We start from the raw sequence: 24,083 nt of genomic DNA on the forward strand, positions 1-24,083 counted from the left end.
ATTAAATATTAAAACTCATAGGGGTATGTTATATTTTGTCACATTCATTAATGATTTTTCTCGATATGGACACATATACTTGATGCATAAAAAATATGAAGTTTTTGAAAAATTTCAAGAGTACAAAAAGGAAGTTAAAAATCAATTAGGAAGAAATATTAAGATACTAAGATTAGATCGTGGGGGAGAGTATATGTCAGATCTATTTAGTGATTTTTTGAAAGAAAATGGAATAATACATCAACTTACAATGAGCTATACATCACAACAAAATGTTGCTGCTGAAAGACGTAATAGAACCTTGTTGGATATGGTAAGGTCTATGTTAAGCCATTCTTCATTAGGTTCTATTTTTTGGGGAGAAGCTATTGTAACTGCTATGTTCTTGCTTAATCTAGTTCCTACAAAAATTCATAGTAGAACACTACATGAATTATGGATTGGAAGAAAACCCAATCTACAAAATTTAAAGGTTTGGGGTTCTTCAGCTCATATATTAATCCCATCACATTTAAGAAGTAAGTTAGATAGTAAAACTATCAAAGGTACATTTATTGGATATCCTGAAAATTCTAAGGGGTATAGATTTTTTGTTCACCATAGTGGTGGAACTATTAGTGTAACTGAAAGTAGAGATGCAAGATTCTTAGAAGAAGAAATTGATACAAGAGATCCCAATAAATTAGTAGAATTATTTGAAATTTCTAAGGAGAAGGAAGTGGTTAATAATGAATATGTTATTGTTCCTAATAGTGAAAATCCTCATGATACACTTAGTAGGATTCAAAGAGAAAGAAATCCCCCTACTAAATTAAAAGATTATTTCACTTTTAAAAGTGAAGGGGATGTTGAAGACCCTTTAACAATTGAAGAAGCTTTGTCTGCCCCAGATTCATTGAAATGGAAAGAAGCCATTAAGGAAGAATTAGATTCAATAATTAAAAATAATGTGTGAGAATTAGTGGAATTGCCTACAAATAGGAAAGCAATTGGTAGTAAATGGATATTAAAGAGAAAGTTTAAGTGTGATGGTAGTATTGAAAAATATAAAGCTAGATTAGTGGCAAAAGGATTCACACAAAAACCTAGTATAGACTATGAGGAAACATATTCTCCTGTTGCTAAATTCACTTCCATTAGAATTTTAATGTCCATTATTGCTGCCTTAGATTTAGAATTATATCAAATGGATGTTAAAATTGCATTTCTAAATAGAGACCTAAAGGAAGAAATTTTTATGCAACAACCTGATGGTTATAAAGTTAAGGGTCAAGAAAACAAAGTGTATAGGCTTAAGAAATCATTGTATGGTTTGAAACAAGCATCAAGACAATGGTATTACACTTTTCATAATGCAATTGGTAAATTTGGTTTTAGAGCTAATGATTATGATCATTGTGTATATCATTGGAATAGTGGGAGTGATTTTATAATTTTATCTTTGTATGTTGATGATATTTTGATTGTTGGTAATCATGTTGAATTTATATGTGAAGTTAAAGATTTTCTAAAATCCCAATTTGAAATGAAAGATTTGGGTGAAGTTTCCTATGTGTTAGGAATTCAAATTATTAGAGATAGAAAATCAAGAATACTTCAATTATCTCAAGAACAATATATTGATAAAATTTTAAAAAGATTTTATATGGATAGTTCAAATCCAATTGATACTCCTATCCATAAACAAACCAAATTGTCTAAGAAAATGTGTCCTATAAATGATGAAGTGAAAAGAAAAATGGAGCACAGACCTTATGCTCAAGTTGTTGGTAGCATAATGTATGCTATGCTATGTACTAGACCTGACCTACGCTTTGCTATAAGACGTGTGAGTAGATTTCAAAGGAATCCAGGTGAGGCCCATTGGGTAGCTGTTGAAAGAATTTTGAGATATATTAAGGGTACAAAAAGTCATAAAATGACTTATAGTGGGAAACATTTGAAAGTTATTGGAAATTGAAATTCTGATTTCTCTGGTGACACAGATGATGGGAAATGCACATCAGGTTATGTATTCCTCCTTGGAGGAGGAGCTATTTCCTAGTGTAGTAAAAAACAAAGTTGTGTAGCTAAAAGGACTATGGAAGCAGAATATATAGCATGTAGTAGTGTTATATCAGAAGCTGTTTGGATAAAATGCTTTCTTAAAAGTTTAAATATAAAAGAAATACTAGATGAGCCTATAAAAGTTATGTGTGATAACCAAGCTGCAATATGCACCATAAAAACCGGTGAGCTTGGTACAAGAGGTAAACATATTGAACGTCAGTATTATTATATTTTTGATGTGGTACTGAAAAATGAAATTCTTGTAGAATATGCATCATCAAAGGAGATAGTGGCGGATCCGTTGACAAAGGCAGCTGCTGCAAAGAGTTTCAAGGGACATGTCCGTACTATGGGAGTTATTGAATAATTATTGTACATCTCAAATTATTTGGCCAAGTGGGAGATGTTGGATTGTGTGGCCAAATAGCCCACAATATGGATGTTGAACAGTGTGGTTAAATAACCCACAATGTGTATGTGTGTAATTCTCAAAAGAAATTATCTTACATGATATTGTACATGAGATGATTATTATTAATAAAATTGTTTGAATAATGGAATTGCATGTTTTGGCCATGATTGGCTGTGTGGGGTTTGACATGGTCAAATATAAAGTTGAGATTTCTCAGGGATAATGAGTTGTGAATGGAGGCAATGAGGTGGATAAGAAATCTGATTTTAATGTTTAAATAAACGTTAGAGACTTTAACGTTGATGTCCTAATTTGTAGGAACTGAAATGAACATTGGCAGCTTTTGTGGGTCTTTAAATATCTCACTTGTGATCTCTAGATAAGATAACCACACAAAAATCTTGCAGAGTGAAAAAACCCACTACAACCCAAACACTATTTCACTCTTATCTCTCAATTTGAATATATGTTTTAGATATTTACTCTCTTAGTGTCTTAGTACGTTTCAAATATCTCTTAGTGTTTTAGTTGAATAGGAGTTTTATTTCAATTTGAGTTCTATTTCAATTTTTCTTCGTTTAGTAAACTAACACTTTTTTAGTACTCGAATTCAGTGAACTCGAGTTCCTAGTGAGTCGCTAGCGTGACACTCGATATTATTGAAATCAAGTACTTCTTTATAGTACTCGAGCTTCATACAGTCAAGTACCTTGTTTTTTTTTTTTTTTTTAATCTCTCGTAGGAACTCACTCTCACATCTTCTCTCAAATTCACCAACTATTTATGGCCAAAGTTCAGCCGAAATATCAATAGTTACACCGACATGAAACTTGTCAAGTCAAAGAAAATGGCAAGCATTTATGGCCAAAGTGTCATCCATTTCGGCCAAAAAAGAAGAAGCATGAATTTGGTTTGCATGTCAGGTGTTGGTCCTGGCCATCTTCTTTGACAATTCATGAAGAAGATTTAATGCAAGCTCTTGCATTTCTTCACACAAGAAACTTCTTGAATATCATGCATCTTCCTGACATGGGCATGCAAGCCATTTAATGGTTTGTTGGCTAATGTCAAGCCACTAAGTTTGATTATTTAAGCCATTCCAATAGAAATAAAAAGTAGAAAAAAAAAAAAAAAAAAAAAAAAAAAAAAAAAAAAAAAAAACAAGATACTCGACTGCACTAAGCTCAAGTACTATAAAGAGATACTCGATTTTGCTAATATCGAGTACTATATTTTTTTTTTAATTCTAGGTCAGTAGTTCCACGTTGGCGACTCACTAGGAACTTGAGTATTATTTAGAACTCAATTTTGTGGAACTCGAGTATTAAAAAAGTGGTAAATTTCTAAATATTTTCGAAATAGTGTTAGTTTGCCACAAATTTTGCCAAAACGTAGTATTGGGCTATTTTCACCTTGAAAATGTGTAACCAACACAAAAGGTTCAAAAAGAATGTTAGCTACTTTGAGGTACTCTTACTTATTATCAGTCTTATATTCTATATTTATATTTATATAGTCTGTCATCAATCCCAATAATTCATATCAAGTGACGTCAGTGATGACAACCGATTAAAACAGTGAAAAATATTCTGAAAATGTGTAACCAACACAAATGGTTCAAAAATTGCATATTACGTCCAAAAGTTTTGTGTTTGTTTTTCAAATTTTACTTTTTAATTCCCCACCTTTTCCAAACCAGCTTACCCCCACCATTAAATATAAATATATATATATATATATATTTATATATATCTTTTTTGATAAGTATAACCAAACCTTTCATAAAAAAAAATAAAAAAATAAAATAACCAAACCTTGCCAAAGGACAAAGTTTAACTACAAAACCAGTTGTAGCCTATGGCTACAAACTGCTCTAATAAACTCACATGTGTACAAAATGGCATGTGCATTGTACAAGATTACTTAAGTAAACTTAACCCAACTAACCCTAATTAACTACACCACCTATTAAAAAAATAAAAAAATAAAGACTAAAAAACTAAAACACCTTTCTCTCTCTCTTCGACTTCTCTGTAAACCCAAAAACACAATCCCTCTTCTTTATAAACCAAAAACCCAGTCCCTCTCTCTTTCATCGACTTCTCACCACCGATCATCCTAATGCCTCTTCTCCCTCCACCGCCGGTCACACCAATCCATATATTTTAAATAGATGAGACTTACTATTGTGCAATCATCAGAGAAAAAAAATGTCAGTAAGAATTATTAAACCAAAGCACTGATTTCCATACCTTAAAAATGAACTGTTGTTTGTACCTCATCAAAATCTTTGTTTGGTTGGTTGTAGGTTCTACACTCTTCTTAAGGTGGTGATTATATTTGATGGGTTGAAGCTTGTAATTGAATTAGTTTGGTCACAACAGCGAGTATGCCATAGAACCTGATTACTTTAATACTGATTTGAAATTTTATTGGAATTCTTGAAAGCAGTTCCACGTGTGATGGAGGATTTAACAAATAAACTACATGGGCATTCTTTATCGTAAGGATTTCAGTGCCATTGTCTCTTTTCTTCTATTTCGTCCACCATAAGCACTAATATTGAAACAATTTCAGGGCTGATCTAAATTGATGACAAAAACAAATATCTAAAGAAAATTAATTTAGATATTCAAATTTATCCCAATTATAATTTAAACAAGTACCTTTTCTTTTATTTAAGACCTACTACCATTCAAATTTTTCTGAATGGCGAAATAGGGTTCATGCAGCTCACTCAAAATTGTTTGGATCTTAGTTTCCCTTTCAATCTTCCTTCGATAATAATAGTTGTAGAATGGTGACTACAAAATTCCACATTTTTGGACTACTTTAGAATGGTATTACCGTATTATTGCATTGGAGGGAGGAGGGATTAAGGTGACCAGTGGTGAGAAGTTGATGAAAAAGAGAGGGATTCGGTTTTTGGGTTATAGAGAAGAGGGATTGTGTTTCTAGGTTTAGAGAGAGAGAGAGAGAGAGAGAGAGAGAGAGAGAGAGAGAGAGAGAGAGAGAGAGAGAGTACGTATAGGTGTTTTAGTTTTTATTTTTTATTTTTTTAATAGGTGGTGTAGTTAACTAGGGTTAGTTGGGTTAAGTTTACTTAAGTAATCATGTGCAATGCACATGTCAATTTTTACACGTCATTTTATTAGAGCAGTTTGTAGCCTTAGGCTACAACTAGTTTTGTAGTTAAACTTTGTCCCTTACCAAATGCAAATCTGTCAACAACAATAATAGAGGTGGATATCCAAGTATCCAACTATAGTTTGTTATTATATAAATGCTTCTTTCTAAATTTGTGAAGTAAAATGTTACTCTTGCATACCTTATTATATAAAACCGAATCCTTTAACTTTTGGTTGACCTTTCCACAATTTTCCACATCAGCATTTTTTATTTATATTTTTTAATTTGATTTAGTCCTTTCGATTTTATAGCACCAAATTGTAGAAAATTAATTAAATTTCTTTAAAAAAAATTAAATTTAGTTATTTGGTGTCATACAATCACTATACTTAAAGGAGACCTAAATTATCACCTAATTGGGGAATTTTTAGATAATTCTAACAAACTATATAATAACTCCATTAATATAAAATCTATCCTAAAAAATGGAATATATCTCTATTATTTTGATAATTTCTACATTGATAACATTTTTTTTTTTTTTTTAAATCTATCATATTTCCTTATATCTATCAATCACGTTTTCTTTCTCTTCTTTTTCATTTTTTTATATTAACATTCATTATTATAATTTCAATAGGATTTAAACTCTAGAATTATATCAAATGAGACTCAACAAATATATATCATTTTTAATTTCAATAGGATTTAAATTTTATATCAAAAGGACTCTACCAACATATTCATCCTTTAAAAAATAAATTATATAACCAAATTTGATTAGGAATCCATAACCCTATATTATATTATAAATAGTTTTCTTTTAGGGATTATTTGTTACAATTTCAACTCGGCTTTTCATTCCTATATTATATTTTAAATAGTTTTTTTTTTTTTTTTGGGATTATTCTTCCAACACCACTCTGATGTTGCATTGATTTTGGTTCTTGGATCGCCTTCAAAACAAAAGGTATGTAAATTTTTCTTATTAGGTTTAATGTTAACATATATGAGAGATATTTTGGTCAATTATAAAAAGTTTGATGAAATTAGGCAAAGACTTTTGGAGATCATTGATTTTTTTTGTGGGGGGGGGGGGGGGGGGGGGGGGTGGGGGGATTCTTTACATTCATGTATATATATATATGTGTTGGGTTTAATTAAATTGGAATTATCTTTGAAACTTTGGTTTTGATTGAATAATGAAAATGACAAAAGAAGTATGTTCCAATATTTGGAGTCTTATATATATATATATATATATATATGTGTGTGTGTGTGTGTGTGTGTGTGTGTGTGTTTTTGTAGTTTAAACTTGGTATTTGAATTGTTAAATTGTTAATTCACAGTTTCATTATTCATCTATTAATCATGAATAATAACATTGCTATTTGCAACCATCATGATATGGTATCAATGATGTGATCATTCTGAATGCTTTCCTTTAGAGTTTAGATAGAGTCTATTTTATGATTAAAAAAATTTACAATTAAAAGACTTTTGAAATTACATTTTTTTAAAGAAAATTTATTGGATATGTTGGATCTTAAATGACTTCTATTAAACTTCATCTTTTATGGCATTATTAAAAAGAAAACTCATATAGATAGGTATTAGGATATTATTTGGAACTATCAATGGACTAACGTATTGCACATGGTATAGATCTAACTGTAACATCCTATGCTATAAAATAAAAATTGGGCCTATGGTTATCTTCTCTTTGCCAAAAATGGTTAAATTCTCATTAATTGTGATAGTTCACTTTTAGGTAAAATAGAAACTTTATTAACTAAATTTTAAGAAAATTAAAATTATGTTTCAAAAAATTTCCAGAACATTAGATTTTATTTTAATTATTTTAATAATTTTGTATTGTAAAAGAATAAAATTTATACATTATATACAATCATTACTTCAGTTACTTTCTAAATGATAGAGTATATGAGAATGCAATTTGTAGATCTACTATCAAGATAATATAGATTAGATTGGTGGTGGTTAGTAGATTTAATTGCAATTGAGTATTGTGTGAAGTCATTACTATAAAATAGCACACGCCAAGATGTGTTATGTGGAATCAATAATATGAAAAAAAAAAAAAAAAAAAAAAAAAAAAAAAAAAAAATTTCTAAACCATTATATTGAACAAAAAATTACTTATTTTCATTCATTTTCAAGTTATACATTTTTTTAAGTCAAGTTGTAGACACTTGATTTTGCACCCATAATTTAATCTTGGAAGATGACTAGAGTGACCAATGTGGTTGCACCTCCTACACATGATTCTTCAAATTTTGTTCCCTATAATCCCCCTCCAAAGAAGAATCTTGAGGACACTTTGCAACAATTCATGCAGACTCAATCCACTATTAATAATTAGACCTCACAAGCCATAAATGACATTAGGAGCACTCTTACTAAATTGACAACATCCTTGAGCACAATAGAAAAGGGTAAGTTTCCATCTCAACCACAACCAAACCCCCAAGGTCAATTTTGTGTTGATGATTGTACTTCCTCTAAAAATAAAGTGAGTCAAGTTAAATCTGTAACTACTCTTCGTAGTGGGAAAATCATTGAAAAAAATATTCCTAAAAGCAATACACATGATGAGTCTTCCAAAATAAAGAGTAATGATGAAGTCCTTGAGCCTAAATCTAATGAAATTGAAAGGTGTCCTATCCCTGCTCCTTTTCCCCAAAGGTTGATTCCCCCTCAAAAAGTAAATCAAAATTTTGAAATCCTTGAAGTGCTTAAGCAAGTTAAAGTGAGCATTCCTCTTTTGGATGCCATAAAGCAAATTCCATCATATGCTAAATTTTTGAAAGATTTGTGTACTGTTAAGCGTAAGCTTAATATACATAAGAAGGCATTTTTTACTGAACAAGTTAGTGCAATCATTCAAAACAATAGACCTCTAAAGTTTAAAGATCCAAGTTGTCCCACTATTTCATGTGTGATTGGTAATTCAAAAATAGAGAGAGTTTTGCTTGATCTTGGGGCAAGTGTGAATCTTTTGTCATATTTAGTGTATGAGCAATTAGGTCTAGGCGAGTTAAAACCCACTTCCATAATTTTACAACTTGCCGATCGATCTGTGATTGTTCCAAAGGGTGTTGTTAAGGATGTTTTGGTTCAAGTGGACAAATTTTATTTTCTTGTTGACTTTATTATTTTGGACATGCATCCTGCTTCGAATGCTAATTCTCAAATATTTGTGATTTTAGGATGCCCATTTCTTGCAACTTCTAATGCATTGATAAATTGTAGAAGTGGAATCTTAAAATTATCTTTTGGCAATATGACCTTTGAGCTTAATATTTTTAATACTTGTGAGCAACCTAGAGATGAAGAGGATGTGCATGAAGTTGACTTAATTGAAACACTTTTTCAAGAATAATTCAACAAAACATGTTTTTTAGATCCATTAGAAGCTTGTCTAGTCAATTCATGTGATTTTAATTTTGATGAGAATTCTGAAATTGCATACATTCACTGTCTTTTGGAATCTACGCAGGAATTGGAAGTGAGCAATTGGAAATTGAAATATGAGGAGTTGCCACCTCATGAGATAAAGTTGTCGCCATCTAGTGAGCAAGTACCAAAATTGGAGTTGAAGCCCTTGCCCGTTGAACTCAAGTATGCTTTTCTAGGAACTGTCATGACTTTTCCTGTGGTAATTTCTTCTAAACTTGACTCTTTGCAAGAAGGTAAGTTATTAAATGTTTTGAGAATACATAAGAGTGCCATAGGAAGGAACATAGCTGACATTAAAGGAATTAGCCCATTGGTTTGTACTCACAAGATTTATTTAGAGGACAATGCTAAACCATCTAGGGAGATGCAACATAGGTTAAACCCTACAATGAAAGAGGTAGTTAGGACTGAAGTGCTGAAATTGTTAGATGTGGGTATCATATACCCCATCGCAGATAGTAAATGGGTAAGTCCTACTCAAGTGGTGCCTAAGAAATCTGGAATAACTGTGGTAAAAAATGAGAACAATGAGTTAATTCCAACTCATATCACCACAAGTTGGCGCATGTGTATTGATTATAGAAAATTGAATGCAGTCACTAGGAAAGATCACTTCCCTTTACCTTTCTTGGATCAAGTTTTAGAGAGAGTATCAGATCATGAGTACTATTTCTTTTTAGATGGGTATTCTGGGTACTATCAAATTGAAATTGCATTTGAAGATCAAGAGAAAACCACATTTACTTGTCCTTTTGGAGGATGCCATTTGGTTTATGTAATGCACCTACCACTTTTCAAAGATGCGTGATAAGTATTTTTAGTGACATGGTTGAACATTATTTAGAGGTTTTCATGGATGATTTTTCTGTGTTTGGTGACTCTTTTGATGAATGCCTTTCTAATTTGCAAAAAGTCTTAACTAGGTGTGAAGAAAAAATTTACTACTAAATTGGGAAAAGTGTCATTCCATGGTCACAAAAGGGATTGTATTAGGCCACATTGTTTCTTCAAAAGGCATTGAGGTGGATAAAGCAAAGATTGAGTTGATTGCTAATTTGCCTACACCTAAGACTGTTAAAGATGTGAGATCATTCCTAGGACATGCTAGATTTCTATGTGTAACCTCTTAACAAATAACACTCCCTTTGAATGGACCCAAGCTTGCCAAGAAGCTTTTGATAAGCTAAAAGGCATGCTTACCACTGCACCTATCATGCAACCACCAAATTGGACTTTACCTTTTGAAATTACGTGTGATGCAAGTGATTATGCGATTGGAGCTGTTTTAGGGCAAAGAAAGGATAAAAAATCTCATGTAATTTATTATGCAAGTAAGACTTTGAATAAAGCTCAAATGAATTATTCTACAATTGAAAAAGAGTTACTTGCTGTGGTATTTGCCTTAGATAAATTCCGTTCATATATTCTTAGCTCTCTTGTTGTTGTTTTCACTGACCATGCAACTTTAAAATATCTTCTTTCAAAGAAGGATGCAAAGCCAAGGTTGATTAGATGGATTCTTCCACTACAAGAATTTAATGTCACCATTAAAGATAAAAAGGGAGTAGAAAATATGGTGGCAGACCATCTGTCGCGCCTCACTTTTAATGAATCCATGGATGCATTGCCCATTAGGGATTCATTCCCTGATGAACAATTGTTTTCCATCTCTACTTTGCCTTGGTATGCTGATATTGTCAATTTTCTTGTCACAGGCCAAACACCATCACACTGGAGTGCTCAAGATAAGAAACGCTTCATGGTTGAGGTACGCAATTTTTTCTATGATGATCCTTATTCATTTAAGTATTGTCCAGATCAAATCATTAGGAGATGTCTCCCTGATAATGAAATGTTTAGTGTCATCTCCTTTTGTCTTAATGAAGCTTGTGGAGGCCACTTTTCTTCAAGGAAAACTATTGCAAAGATTTTGCAATGTGGTTTTTATTGGCCTAATATGTTTAAAGACACTCATCATTTTTGCAAATCTTGTGAGTCTTGTCAAAAGTTGGGAGGAATAACTCATAGAAATATGATGCCTTTAAACCCAATTTTAGTTGTTGAAATTTTTTATTGTTGGGGCATAAATTTCATGGGTCCATTCCCTCCTTTTGGATATCTTTACATTCTAGTGGCTGTAGCTTATGTTTCAAAATGGGTTGAGGCTATTCCTTGCAAAAAGAATGATCACAAAATTGTTTTGAAATTTTTAAAGGAAAATGTTTTGTCAAGGTTTGGCATCCCTAGGGCAATTATTAGTGATGGGGGCTTACACTTTTGCAACCGACCTTTTGAGGCATTAATGAGAAAATATTTCATAACACACAAGGCTGCCACCCCATATCACCCACAAATAAGTGGACAAGTTGAGCTTACCAATAGGGAGATTAAAAAAAATTTGGAGAAGACGGTTAACCCAAATCGTAAAGATTGGTCTTTGAGGTTGAATGATGCACTTTGGGCATATCGCACTGCCTATAAAAATATTCTTGGTATGTCTCCCTATAGACTTGTTTATGGTAAAGCTTGTCACTTGCCTATGGAATTGGAACATAAATCATATTGGGCAATAAAGATGTTTAACTTTAACTTAGACAAGGCTAGTTCATTGAGAAAATTGCAATTGAATGAGTTGGAAGAAATTCGGCGTGATGCATATGAGAATTCTAGGATTTCTAAAGAAAGAATGAAGATTTTTCATGACCAAAAAATTTTAAGGAAATCATTTGAACCATCTCAAAAAGTTCTCTTGTATAATTCTAGGTTACATTTGTTTCCCGGAAAACTGGACCTTTCATTGTTAAAAATGTTTTCCCCCATGGTGCCATAGAAATTGAAAATCCTAAGAATGGTAACATATTTAAGGTGAATGGACAATGTCTTAAGCCATTTCTTGAGAATTTTTCGCAAGAGAAGGAATCCATTAATTTGGAGGATCCCATTTATGAAGACTTGCCAAGCAATTAGCATAAGAGTTTGTGTCATAGTTTATATTGTGTTTTTTTCTTTTTCTTTTTCTTTTTTTTTTTTTTTTTGTTTTCTAACCCCTTTTGTAGGTGTTAAAAGTTTTTTTTTTTTTTCATTTATGTTCATCTCTTCAAGGTACTCTCTGTAATCTCTACTCTTTATTGTTTTTCCTTGTTAACATTGAGGACAATGTAAGTTTTAGGTTAGGGGGAGGAACTTGAGATGATTTGAATTTGGTTTTATTTTATGTTAAAAAATTTTTTTTTTTGGGTTGTTTTTAGTGATTTTTGTTTCTGTTTTTGTTTTTAGTCCAATTTTCAAAACAAAAAAAAAAAGTGTTGCTTTAGCAAGAGTTTTAAGTCAAAGTTCTTTATGCTATTTCTATCTAAAGAATTCCACTATTTTTCATGCTCAACTAGTATGCACATGCACTTTAGCCACATGAACAAGTTTCTTGGATGAGAGATAGAGATGACTTTGAAAATCTTGAAAATAAAATGTAGAGACTATAACCCAAGTGATTTCTTGAGCCATTCATTTTTTTAGAGGGTTATTTTCTTTTGACCTCATTTTTCATTTGGAAGAACATAACTTTTTTGTTGTTTAGTCTCATTATCATTTGATTTGGTCAAATGATAAGAATTCATCAAATTTTATGCCACACCTAAATATGTTAAAGTTGTGGATTTTGAAAAACTATCCCAATCCTTAAGAGATGATTTTAGGCCATCTTTGTTAATTTTGAGCCTTTATTATTTTCTTTCTTGATACATTACCTCTAGTCACCCATTTGAGCCTATTATTTTAGTCGTTCTTTCTCAAACCCTTTCCTAAGGTGTTCCAAGAATGAATGAAATCAAATTGTTTGATTACGATAAATTTGTGGTGAAATATTCAGAAGAAAATGAGGACTCACTCAAAAAAAAAAAAAAAAAAGAGTCATAAACAAAAAAGGAAAAATGTTGAAAAAAAAAAACGAATGTGAAAGTGGAAGAAATAGAGAATGAATTTGTTGATGAAATTTTGAAGAAAAAAGAAAAAAAAAAAAGTGAAAGTGCGATATTCAAGAAACTTGAGAGAATAAATTAATTGGCATATATTCAAAAGAAGTTGTCTCTCTAATTATTCTTTGGAACACTTTTTATTTTTACCTATACCCTTTGTTCTAAATTCCTCCTCTTTACCCTACATTACATCCCAATGAAAGTCCTATTTGATCTTAAGAAAGGAATGGTTTGGATCTTGACATGACTAATCAATGTGTGTGGTGTAATATTCTTAGTGTTTGGCATCCTTTCATGAGACTATAAATATCCTTTATTTTGCTTCACCGTTCTTCATCTTATTTATATGTGAGATATTAGTCTTTGTTCTATATTATTTTGCTCACATATGTTTGAGAGTGTTACACCCTTTTCGGAATGATTTTATTTGTTGAGTGTTAACAACTGTGAGATTTGAGTTGAAGCATAACTTTGGATAGAAATTCAAGCCATATTTATCTCAAGACTAAGGTTGTGTTTGTGTTGGCTAAACTATTCACACACTAAGTATTGATGGCATGTGGAATATCTTTGATGGTTGTTAGTGTTTTGACCTTTGATTAACTATTTCTACTAAAGTAATAATTTTTTGTTATTTTGTGTCTTTGTCTCGAGTCGCTTAAATTGCTAGAGGCTGGCAATGAGCTGGTTGGGGAGTGTGATAATAGCTTAATTTTGCACATTTATATCATTATTAGAAATCATTATCATACTTATTTTGAGTTAATTCATGCATTTTATAGTTGATTTTGGAATAATGCTGAATAATCAATTTTGTGCTTAGTTGAATTTTAATGCGTGAATTTGTCTTTTGTAGGATAATCAAATTAAATAAGTGGATTTGTGCAAAGAAAAAAGCTAATAGACTTTAATTTTACAAGGGCCATGATAAAGTCAAAGAAAGCCAACCCAATTAAATTCAAGTCCAATTGGAGGAAGGAATCAAAGAAAATTTGCACCTAATCCAAGTCCAATTCAAATTAGGATTCCAGCTTGCGCACCAGTTAGTATTTGGAGCATAACTTTCAGCTCAGATGTCTAATCGAAATGATTCAAGTTATGCTGGAAAGATAACTTAAAGGGCTACAACTTTTTAGTTTACCCAAAGTCCGAATTCTGAAGTTAAATGGGCCACAAACGTCAGTTAATTGAAGCCTAAAAACCTGGGATTTCCTCCAAATGGGAATTCAACTTGTAATAGGATTCCTTAACCTATTTAAAGGCTCTTTAGGGCAACATTCAGAGGGGAGCTCCTGTAGAAGATAATTAAGGGTATTTTTGGTACACTGAATAGAGATTACGACATGAATTGTAATATTTATTACTAGTAATAAAATGTGTTGTAATGTAATAACTAAACATATTCATTAGTTTGGTTGTAAGTTATAACATTAAAATGAAACTTAACATTTATTTTAGGAAATATCTTACTCATACAATTATATCTCCTTAAAAATTATTATTTTTGAATTTAAGAGAGATATGTGTTATTTTTTATGATTTTTTATTTTTATAATTGTTAGATGTATATAGAAAGTTTGTTTATTTGGAAATATATTAAGTTTTGAAATTATTACTGTGGGGCTAGAGAACTTGTGACCCCGGCCCACTTTACGTTAGGGCCCAAGGCCCGAGCTAAGGAGGGACATTGCGAGGACATACAATGAAAATCCAAATGGCCTAGAGATATGACCGAGGACGATTCTGTCATCGGCATCCCAAAGCGCTCTTGGAAGAAAGGGCAAGTACGGTATAGGAACCCTCCGCATTGATGGAGAAAGGACCCCTAAACAGTGTGGCGATGAAGGACAAGGGACAGGCTGCCATTACTGCAATTAAATACTCTGTGCCTGACAGAGCAATGCTTTTCAGTTTTTGCAACCACCCCCAACCACTTTGGGTATGGGCTGATAGGACAAGTATCAGCCCTAGAAAACTGAACTTACACGTGGACGTTAGAGAGAGGGTAAAGGTTAGTATAAAAAGAGAAGGAAGCAGTCCAGAACAGGGGACGGGGAGGAGGGCCAAGAACTAGAGCCTCCCAGGCCGTGCCGAGGAGAAAACCTTCTTGGGCAAGCACGGTTCATCCTTGTGCAATTACCATGAACGCCATGACTAACCACTGTCTGGTGACCAAGACCTAACCTTTTAGCCCACTCTCTACAAATTTATTATTTGGGCCTTAAACGTTCGAACCCAATAAAACCAATTTGGGGTCGTTACAAATTGAGTCCTTACAATTACACTTACTAAGGAATAGCTAATACAACCTTTTAAAGAGGAATAGTTATTCCTCATTTTGAAGAATAGCTATTCATAAAAAATGCTTATTCCTTGTAATAAAAACATAACCAAACTAAAGAATAACTAAACGATAGGAATAACTATTACATTACAGCGCTTATTACAGTCTACCAAACATGCCCTTAGGTTTTCTTAAAGTTTCTATACAATTTTTAGAGTTTTATTTATGTTATGGCTTGCTAAAAGCCTTGCTAAGGTAAGGGGTGAAACCCAACCGTTTATTGGTATGTTCTTAACAATTATTTATTATTTTTAATACTTATGTTTTTATGTTTTTGATTGTTTTACTCATCTAGAAAAGAGTTTAGTTCTATATAATCCTCAGTGGCGGCCCCAAGATTTTTTTCTAGGGGGGTCAATAAGAAGATACATCTTAGGTAAAATATGAATCTTACGGTTTACACGATTTCTTTATTACAAATTTGTCTATAGTACATACTAGTAGTAGAATAAAAAATATATTACAGGTTTAATTGACATATTTTTTCTTAATATAATGAACATGTTAATTATGTTAAGTAAATTTTAATTATTAATACTTAAAATACTTTTATTTATTAGTTTAGGACAACTATATGTTCACATTGTACTATCAATGTAAAATTTACATTGCAAACAATTATACTTACACGTTTGTTTAGAATCAATGTAAGATTTACATTATAGATAATGATACTATATACATTTGCAAAAAATATACAATATTGTACACATTTGTTTAGAAACACTATAAATATACAAGGTAAACTATGTATTTTCTATTAGTTTATTTCAAATTTGTTAAGATCTAAATGATTTATTTTATTTAAGATTTAAGATTTTTAAAAAAATTACTTTTGTTGTTGGGCTTACTATTTCTCCCAAATTTTAGATAAAATTGGTTTATTGTTAGGCCTTTTTTGTGTTTAAAAAGATCAAAACATTATTAAGAGAATCATAATTAAACTTATTTCAAGTGGGTTTTAAAAAATTTAGTGTCATAGTGTTCAAATTTTTATTTTAGGAGGGTAAACTAACAAAAAAAAAATTATATATATTAAAAAAAAAAATCTCATGGGGTTCATTTGAACCCCCTAAACTATGCATGGCGCCGCCCATGATAATCCTTTGATTTATCGTAGACTCCTAGTACGTTAAATGCTTAGTATTCCCTGTGAACTAGCTAGTTTTGTTTTGCCTAAAATCAATCAATTGCATGAAACTACCTTAGACAATTAATTCTTGAGTTTTTTTTTTGTTAAATCATCCTACTAAAATCATCCTTCGTATGAATTTTAGTTGAGTTACAAAATAAATATTGTTAAGACTACTAATAAAATGTGTTGTGTGTGGATCCGTAAACCTTAGCGCCATAATATATTGATATTTTCACTCAATTTAAATTACTTTCACTAAAGAATTAAAAATCTCTTCAATTAAACTTTATTAATTTAGTTTTATTCTCTTGTGGTTTGCTAATCAATTCATTTTTCCTGTGGATTCGACCTCGGACTTACCGAGTTATTACTTCGCAACAATCCTGCACTTGGGAGCATTATTTAAGTTGCAGCATGGTGACCTTGCCACGCTGTGGTGGCAGTGGTGGCCTGTTTCTCTTGCCATTGCTAGAGCTGATGCAGGACCCACCATTGTCGAAGAGAAGACTGAGTTCAACGTGGTTATCGAGGATGTCCCCAGCAGTTTGAGGATTTCGGTGATTAACGTGGTGAAGGCGTTGACGAGCTTGGCTTTGAAGGAGGCTAAGGATTTGATTGAAGGGTTGCCTAAGAAGTTTAAGGAAGGGGTTTTTAAAGATGAGGTTGAAGAGGCCAAGAAGCAGCTTGAGGAAGCCAGAGCTAAGATTGCTATTGTGTAATTTGAATTTGATTTTGGGGTTTGTAATGGTTAATTTGTGTTTTTGGGTTTAGTTTATAGTTGGATTTTGGTGGTACAGTGAAATGTGATTGATGTTCATGAATGAATTTTGCAAATTTAGTGGGGTTTTTTTTTTTTTTTTTTTTTTTTTTTGCACTCCTTGTGTTTGTTGTAATGCCACAAAGAATGTGATAGACAAAATAGACTTGTGTTGTGGTTTTACACTTTTTTATGGTAGTGTTCATTGAATTGGATAAGACTTAAAAAAGTTAGCAATTTGTGATTAGTTGAGTTGGGAGGGATTTCATGAGTGAATTTTGTGACTTGGTTGTCCCTATTTTGAAGGGAATGCTTATTGTTACTTGTTTTAGTTGTTTTTAGTTGCACCTATTTTGTTTGTTTTATTACAACAGAGGAGGATGTTGAATAGGTGAGGTTTGTGGAATGAGCTGCATCTCTAGATTGTTAGTTTTTTATGTGTGCTTTAGTTGTGTTCATTGAATTGGACAATGAGGAAAATCTAAAAAAGTGCAATCTCTTTTTTATATGTAAGAAAATGGTTGAATATGCCTTTTCCAATCTAATTCATATATGAAAACAATAGCACTTCTATAAGGAGAGAGAGAGAGAGAGAGAGAGAGAGAGAGAGAGAGAGAGAGAGAGAGAGAGAGAGAGAGAGAGAGAGAGAGAGAGAGAGAGAGAGAGAGAGAGAGAGAGAGAGAGAGAGAGAGAGAATCAGAAGCTGTTTGGATAGCCAATTCTCATAACTCAATTCTCTATTTCCATAATTCATTACTTAAAAATGGTGGGACCCATAGCAAAAAGATTGTTTGGCAAATGATAACTCTGTTTCTATCACTTAATTCTCTGATTTTTGAATTATGAGTTATGGAAACTGAAAACAGCCTTCCATAACTCATAACTCAATGACAATATTGTAATTAAACACACATAGGGGACCCACAGCTGCAACTTTTGACCACCTTTTGACTTTTTTTTTTTCACTTGTTCAATCTTCAGTTCTGGTTTTTTTTTTTTTTTTTTTTTTTTAGCTTCGGTGAGTTTGGGTACTGAAAACAAAAAAAAAAAAAAAAAAAAAAAAAAAAAAGAGAGAAAAAGCTGCACCGACTGACAGGTATGGGCCCACAAATAGTGTGAAAAATATTGAGTGATGGAAATTGAGTGATGATGCCAAACGGGTGTGAAAAATTGAGTGATGAGTGATAAGTGATGGAAATTGAGTGATCAAAAAAATGAATCCAAACACCCCCTCATTTTTCTAGGAAATACTTTTGTGGGAGATGTGAAATGTTCTTCGTTCTGATGGTGGTAGCAGGTGGTTGTAGAGGTGATTTGAGTTTTGGGTTTTGGGTTTTTGTTTTTATTTGGGTTTTGGGATATATTATTTTATTGTGTAGAAATATTATTTTAATATGTTGTATTGTAAAATAAAAATTGGGATGCTGAAGTATTGTAAAATGATATGGTATAATTGATAAAATAATTTTTTAAAATGGTAAAATAAGATAGAATACAATTTTCGGATGGGGATGCTCTAACAACTACTATCTTAACTGCCAAAAAAAAAAAAAAAAAAAAAAAAAAAAAAAGGAGCCCCCTCTGGACAGAAACACGAATTCAATGAATAGTGCACTCCCCCAATTCTTCCCGTTTGTTTTATTTGGAAGCCTCTCTTTTTTTTCTTTTTTGTTAAAAAATTCTCCTACAACCTTATATTTAAGTAGAGGTAAAAATATAACTCTAACTGCCACTAAAATATTGCCTAAAAAATAAAACCACTCTCCTATTAATTTTCAAATTGTTTTATCCAGTTATAAATTAGATTCTCAAAATAAAATTTATATATGTAAAATAAAAACATAGGTTTTTTTTTTTTTTTTTTTTTTTTTTTTTTTAAAGAAAGCCTCATCGCACACGTGTGTAATGAGGCTAGTACATACTTATGCTAAGTAATACCACAAAAAATGTAAATATATAGTTTTTTTTAAAAGAGTATTTTAGAAATTTTAACAAAAATATAATGTCATACCCCTCACTTATCAAATATTACAAAAATATTGAATACAAATTCAGCCTGAGTTATCACTAAACGTTGAATAGGAATACTTATTACATGAAGGCTTTGTACTCCCTGTAATATAGATTCTTAATCCAATATAACCTTTACAGTGATTCAAAACATTCCCTAGGTTTCTCTCTTTCTGAATTGGTTAAGTAGATGAGTTTTGCCAATTTTTGTGTCCCATGCGAGTTGGACGGCTTGGATGGCAAAGCAACAAGAGTAATTTAGCACATATTTGAAGTTTAAGAAATAAATTGACTAAAATAAAAGTACAAAAAATATAAGTACAAATACCCTCAAAATCTAATCTATTATCTATGTTAGAGTTTTTTAACTTCAAGCTCAGAATTATCACATTTCAATTTTAGCCCATTTGTTGTCAACTTAGAAGTAAATAAAAGATGAACCGCAAGTTTATTATTATTTATTGTAATTATTTAACAAATTTTTTTTCTTAGAAAAGCAGCTTGTTGGATGTTAATATTAAAGAAACTATTTTGGCCACCAAAAACTTTTAAGCAAAATTTTTGTGTGTAGTATATATATATATACACACACACCCCAAGCTTGTTAATATCCTAGAAAAGAATGATTTCCACCCCACTCCCCACCCCCTACCCCCCCAAAAAAGAGAGTATTTAAGGGGGAATTTGTGCAATGTTATTTGTAATAATTATATGATTGAAATGTTGAACAAAGAAATTTCTTGAGAAAAATGTTTGCAACTGTCCTTATAGAAAAATACATGAGATGAAATTTTTCATTCCATTCGTGAAAGAACAATGCATATATTGTGAATGATCCTACGTTTTAATAATATTAAAATTGTATGAAACAACCATCCCAAAGATCCTGTGTAGTTTTTTTTTTTTTTTTAATAAAAAAAATTAAAAAAATAAAAACACTTTTTTTAATCATTGAAACAACCATCCCAAAGTTTTGAAACTAAGGTTTGGTTGTTGTAGTTGAAAGAAACAAGTACGTGCCACCAAAACTAGTTTTTGAAGAAATAGAATAAGAAAAGTAGCATATGATCGCTTGCAAAAATAGCTGTTTGATCACAAAGCCAGCATGTCTCTCCCCTGTTCGGCTCCACTAGTCATTTTTCAAAGACAAGCCAAGCTAAAAAATGAACAAGCAAAAGAAAGATTTAAATATTGCACCATGCTCGTACAGTCTGAAATATGAGTACATAACAGGCTATGAATTTTGGTGCCAGCATTCACATAAAAGTTCCCATTAATAAAACACTATAATTTCCATTCATTGGTAAGTGAAGAAAAAATAGAGAGAGAGCATGCCTTTGCAATGACATATCAAAAGCATTTAAAAGATGATTAGGTTGTTACAATTGTGATGGCATTTGAGTACCCCCAACCAAGCATATAGGTTTATTCATATTATCTTCTAAATTCACAATCCAGCTGACTCTTCCTTATCAACATATGTCCTCTAAAGTTATCAATTTGGAGTTTCAATTCTGACCCCTCACCACACACACACAGACCTTAAACCAGTTTAAGGAATTCATAGAAAGAATAAGATGTGTTAACATATTAGAAAGTTTTTTTAACTTAACAAAAAACAATAATATATATATGATCCATTAGACGATTGAAAGATTTGCTTGAACTGAGAAAAAAAGCAATCAGAGAACTTTGAAAGCCAATATGAAATAGGGTTCTACATCATATTCGGATATAATAACCTCGTCATATTGATTTGCTTCTTGCCAGAATAGCTTTATCTTCAGAAATTAATAATCAAGAAATCACATTGATACCTTAAAAGGCATCGAAAACAAAGTTTGTAAAGACCCACTAAGAGACATCAATATATGTTGAAAATAAGAATCAGATCATAATTTTAACTATAATATACATAATGACCCTTTATATAAGTACTCAAAAATAGGCAGTTTACTACCATACACAATCTAATGTAGCAAAGCAATCAGAGAACTTTGAAGGCAAATACATAATATATGTTCCACATCAAATTCAGAGCATAGAACTTCATCATTTTGCTTTGCCAACTTTAAAAATAAAAAACATAAACATAAATATATAACCAATAAAATGCACAAAAATGTGATTCCATTATTTTTGGCATAACAGAGTTGTGCAAAGGAATTTTTTTTTAAATTTTTTCACAGCATAAAAATGTTAGTGCCAAAGTGTCAATTTAGCACCCTTAAACCCTTTTCTCTATGTTTCCTTGCCACTGAACTTGAAGAAGCAAGGGGCTATTTGGTGCATAATAATAAATAATACTGGGTTATATTTCCAAACCCAAAAAAAAAAAAAAAAAAAAAAAAAAAAAAAGAGATGGGTGACCGTGGAGGTAGTGGTTGTATACCTGATTCCAGAATCAACAGCTTAAAGAGTGCCGATCGCTCTTTTGTTCAGAGACGGCGGCTCTCTTTTTCTCTTTTCCATTTGGGATTTCCTTTCAAAGGCTAAAGAGATTAGGTGACTTTTATAGGTGATATCTGATAGATTGGAGGTTGGAATTAGGGTTTAGCGGTTCAGGTAGACCGCACAGTAGTGTCTAAGGCAGTACACCCATGACCCAACCAATTAATAAAGACCAGGTGTTAACCTATAACTAGGTTTGTTTTACTTAGGTGGTTTGGTTGAAGGAGTAAAAAAAGTAGAAAATTAAAGGATAAAAAAAATTTTATTTTTTCTCATTTTTATTTGGTTGAAAATGAAAAATAATCACAAAAAAAGAGTAACCACCCAAATTTATTAAAAAAATAAAAATCATGTCAAAAAAAATCACGTCTAGTTAAAAAAAAAAAAAAAAAAAAAGCAACGATACTGGCCAAAAGAGGAGGAAAAAAAAAAAAAAGAAAGGAGAGCAACGTTGCCCAGGAAAAAATAAAAACAACACGGCAACGTTGCGGCCCAGTGCCCAGGGAGAAGAAAAAAAAGAATAAAAGCTACTTGAAGAAGCCCATGTGTATGTGTACATTGGCATTTTTGTCGATCAAAAAAAAATTTATCCCCATTCAATTCTCTCTTCATTTTAAGGAGAAAATATTTTGGTGAGCCTGGAGAAAAAACATCTGGGTCTCACCATTTATTTTCCTTCATTCCTACCCAACTAAACACACTTCAAAAAAGTTTTTCTTTCTAATTTCTCTCCAAAGTTTTCCATCCATCCTGTTTCACCTCCAAACAAACACACCCTTAATAACCTCAGGATTTTTCTATTTCATCTTCAATTTTTGGCGTACCAAAATACCCTAGTACAAATTTTGAAATAACATATCCTTTAGTTTAATTTTTTTTTTCCTACAAAAAAGAAAAAAAAATGTTAAAAATAGTAATATTATCTCACGTACCAAAAAAAAAAAAAACCGTTATTCTCACTTCCTATTTGTATTCAAATGTCTGATTCCTATTAGTATTTGTTATCTATTTGAATTCAAAAACATCAATTATCTTTATAAAAATAATACAAAATTACTTTTCCAAAAAATGTTAAAAGAGTAATAATATCTCACATACCAAAAAAAAACAATTATTCTCACCACCTTAATATATTTAAATGTCTTATTCCTATCTATATATGTCAGGGCCTGATTAGTAGTAGAATTTTTATTTTTGTTTTCAAAACAGTATAAAAACAATTTTTAAAAAAAAAAATTGAACATGAAACTAGTTTTTAGATAATAATTTTTATAATTTATGTGTTTGGCTCCCACTTTTAAGTAATTTTCAAAATACTAAAAATAAAAATAATTGTTTAGGAGACCATTTCTATTTTTGAGATTTAAAAAAAAAAATTTTATTTACAAAAAGTAATGTGTAGAATCTATAGATTACTTTTTTTTTTTTTTTTTTTTTTTTTGTAGATAATGATAAAGGAATAGAGCTCATCATGTTTTTTTATTAATGATAAGTTTCAAATTTGAAGTGTGAGAATCCTTTTTGTGATAAAGAGATAAAAGAGTTTGGACAAATAAGTGGAGTCCACTATTTTTAATTTATTTACAACTATGTCATTAAAAACATTTTCTGTGTCCTAAAAACACCCCCTTTAGCCGTTTTCAAAATCTCATTTTAAATCAGGAAAATAGGACACAGTTTTTTGAAAACTGTATTTTGAAAATATTAGCCAAACAATAAATTCAAGTGTGGAACTCACCATTTTATGGATTGCAAAACAAAAAACTAAATTTAAATATTCTTACCAAATAACCATTATCTATTTGTATTCAAATACTTTAATTATATTTATAAAAAAAAAACTACAAAATTACTTTTTCAAAAAAAAAAAAAAAAACCACTACCTCACGTAAAAACTATTAATTCTTATCCCAAAATTTCTATGTTTTTTTTTTAATAAATTCTTTAAATTTCAAAATTTCTGTTATCCAAATTTTATACAATTATTACAAATTCCCATCCATCCACACTACCGTATATCATCTTTCTATGATACAATGCTGATATGTGGGAGGCACGTGAGATGCACTGGTAGTGTGGGAGTTGCTGCAGAGGGGTGAGTGATTTGCTGAGGCAGGGGCGTGGGTTGCTACTGAGAGGGGCAAGTCAAGGCTGCTGATGTGGGACCTCAAGAGGCAGTTATTCTGTTAGGTAGTTACAAGGAAGCCATGTGAGTGGTTAGTAGTTAGTTATGCCATTTATTGATTAATCAATGATTAGTACGTTGTAATGATAGATTAGGGAATTAGTTAGTTACATGAAGGGGAGTATAAAACAGATATGGAAGTGTACTGTGAACACTATGA

At 31.3% G+C, this 24,083-nt stretch overlaps 1 protein-coding gene, 1 long non-coding RNA gene, 2 other non-coding genes and 1 pseudogene across 4 annotated transcripts; 2 read left to right on the plus strand and 3 right to left on the minus strand.

The window, feature by feature from the left end:
• Window positions 1-2,080: 2,080 nt before the first annotated feature.
• Window positions 2,081-12,037, plus strand: LOC126719619 (uncharacterized; annotated as a pseudogene).
• A 2,731-nt stretch (window positions 12,038-14,768) lies between these two features.
• Window positions 14,769-17,239, plus strand: LOC126719620 (50S ribosomal protein L12, chloroplastic-like). The gene is made up of 2 exons (XM_050422153.1): window positions 14,769-14,825; window positions 16,964-17,239. Exons 1-2 carry the CDS (start codon window positions 14,769-14,771, stop codon window positions 17,237-17,239), a joined length of 333 nt encoding a protein of 110 aa, XP_050278110.1.
• Window positions 17,240-20,382: 3,143 nt separating this feature from the next.
• Window positions 20,383-21,956, minus strand: LOC126718012 (uncharacterized). Its single transcript, XR_007652805.1, has 2 exons — window positions 21,680-21,956; window positions 20,383-20,828 (listed from the first exon to the last, which is right to left on the minus strand). It is a non-coding gene; the product is annotated as an uncharacterized LOC126718012 (long non-coding RNA).
• Window positions 20,965-21,043, minus strand: LOC126720095 (small nucleolar RNA R160). The gene has a single exon (XR_007653259.1). It is a non-coding gene; the product is annotated as a small nucleolar RNA R160 (small nucleolar RNA).
• On the minus strand, window positions 21,270-21,349 carry LOC126720094 (small nucleolar RNA R160). The gene has a single exon (XR_007653258.1). It is a non-coding gene; the product is annotated as a small nucleolar RNA R160 (small nucleolar RNA).
• Window positions 21,957-24,083: the final 2,127 nt, after the last annotated feature.

This window comes from Quercus robur, chromosome 3, assembly GCF_932294415.1.
Source record: "Quercus robur chromosome 3, dhQueRobu3.1, whole genome shotgun sequence".
Taxonomy (NCBI): Eukaryota; Viridiplantae; Streptophyta; class Magnoliopsida; order Fagales; family Fagaceae; genus Quercus; species Quercus robur.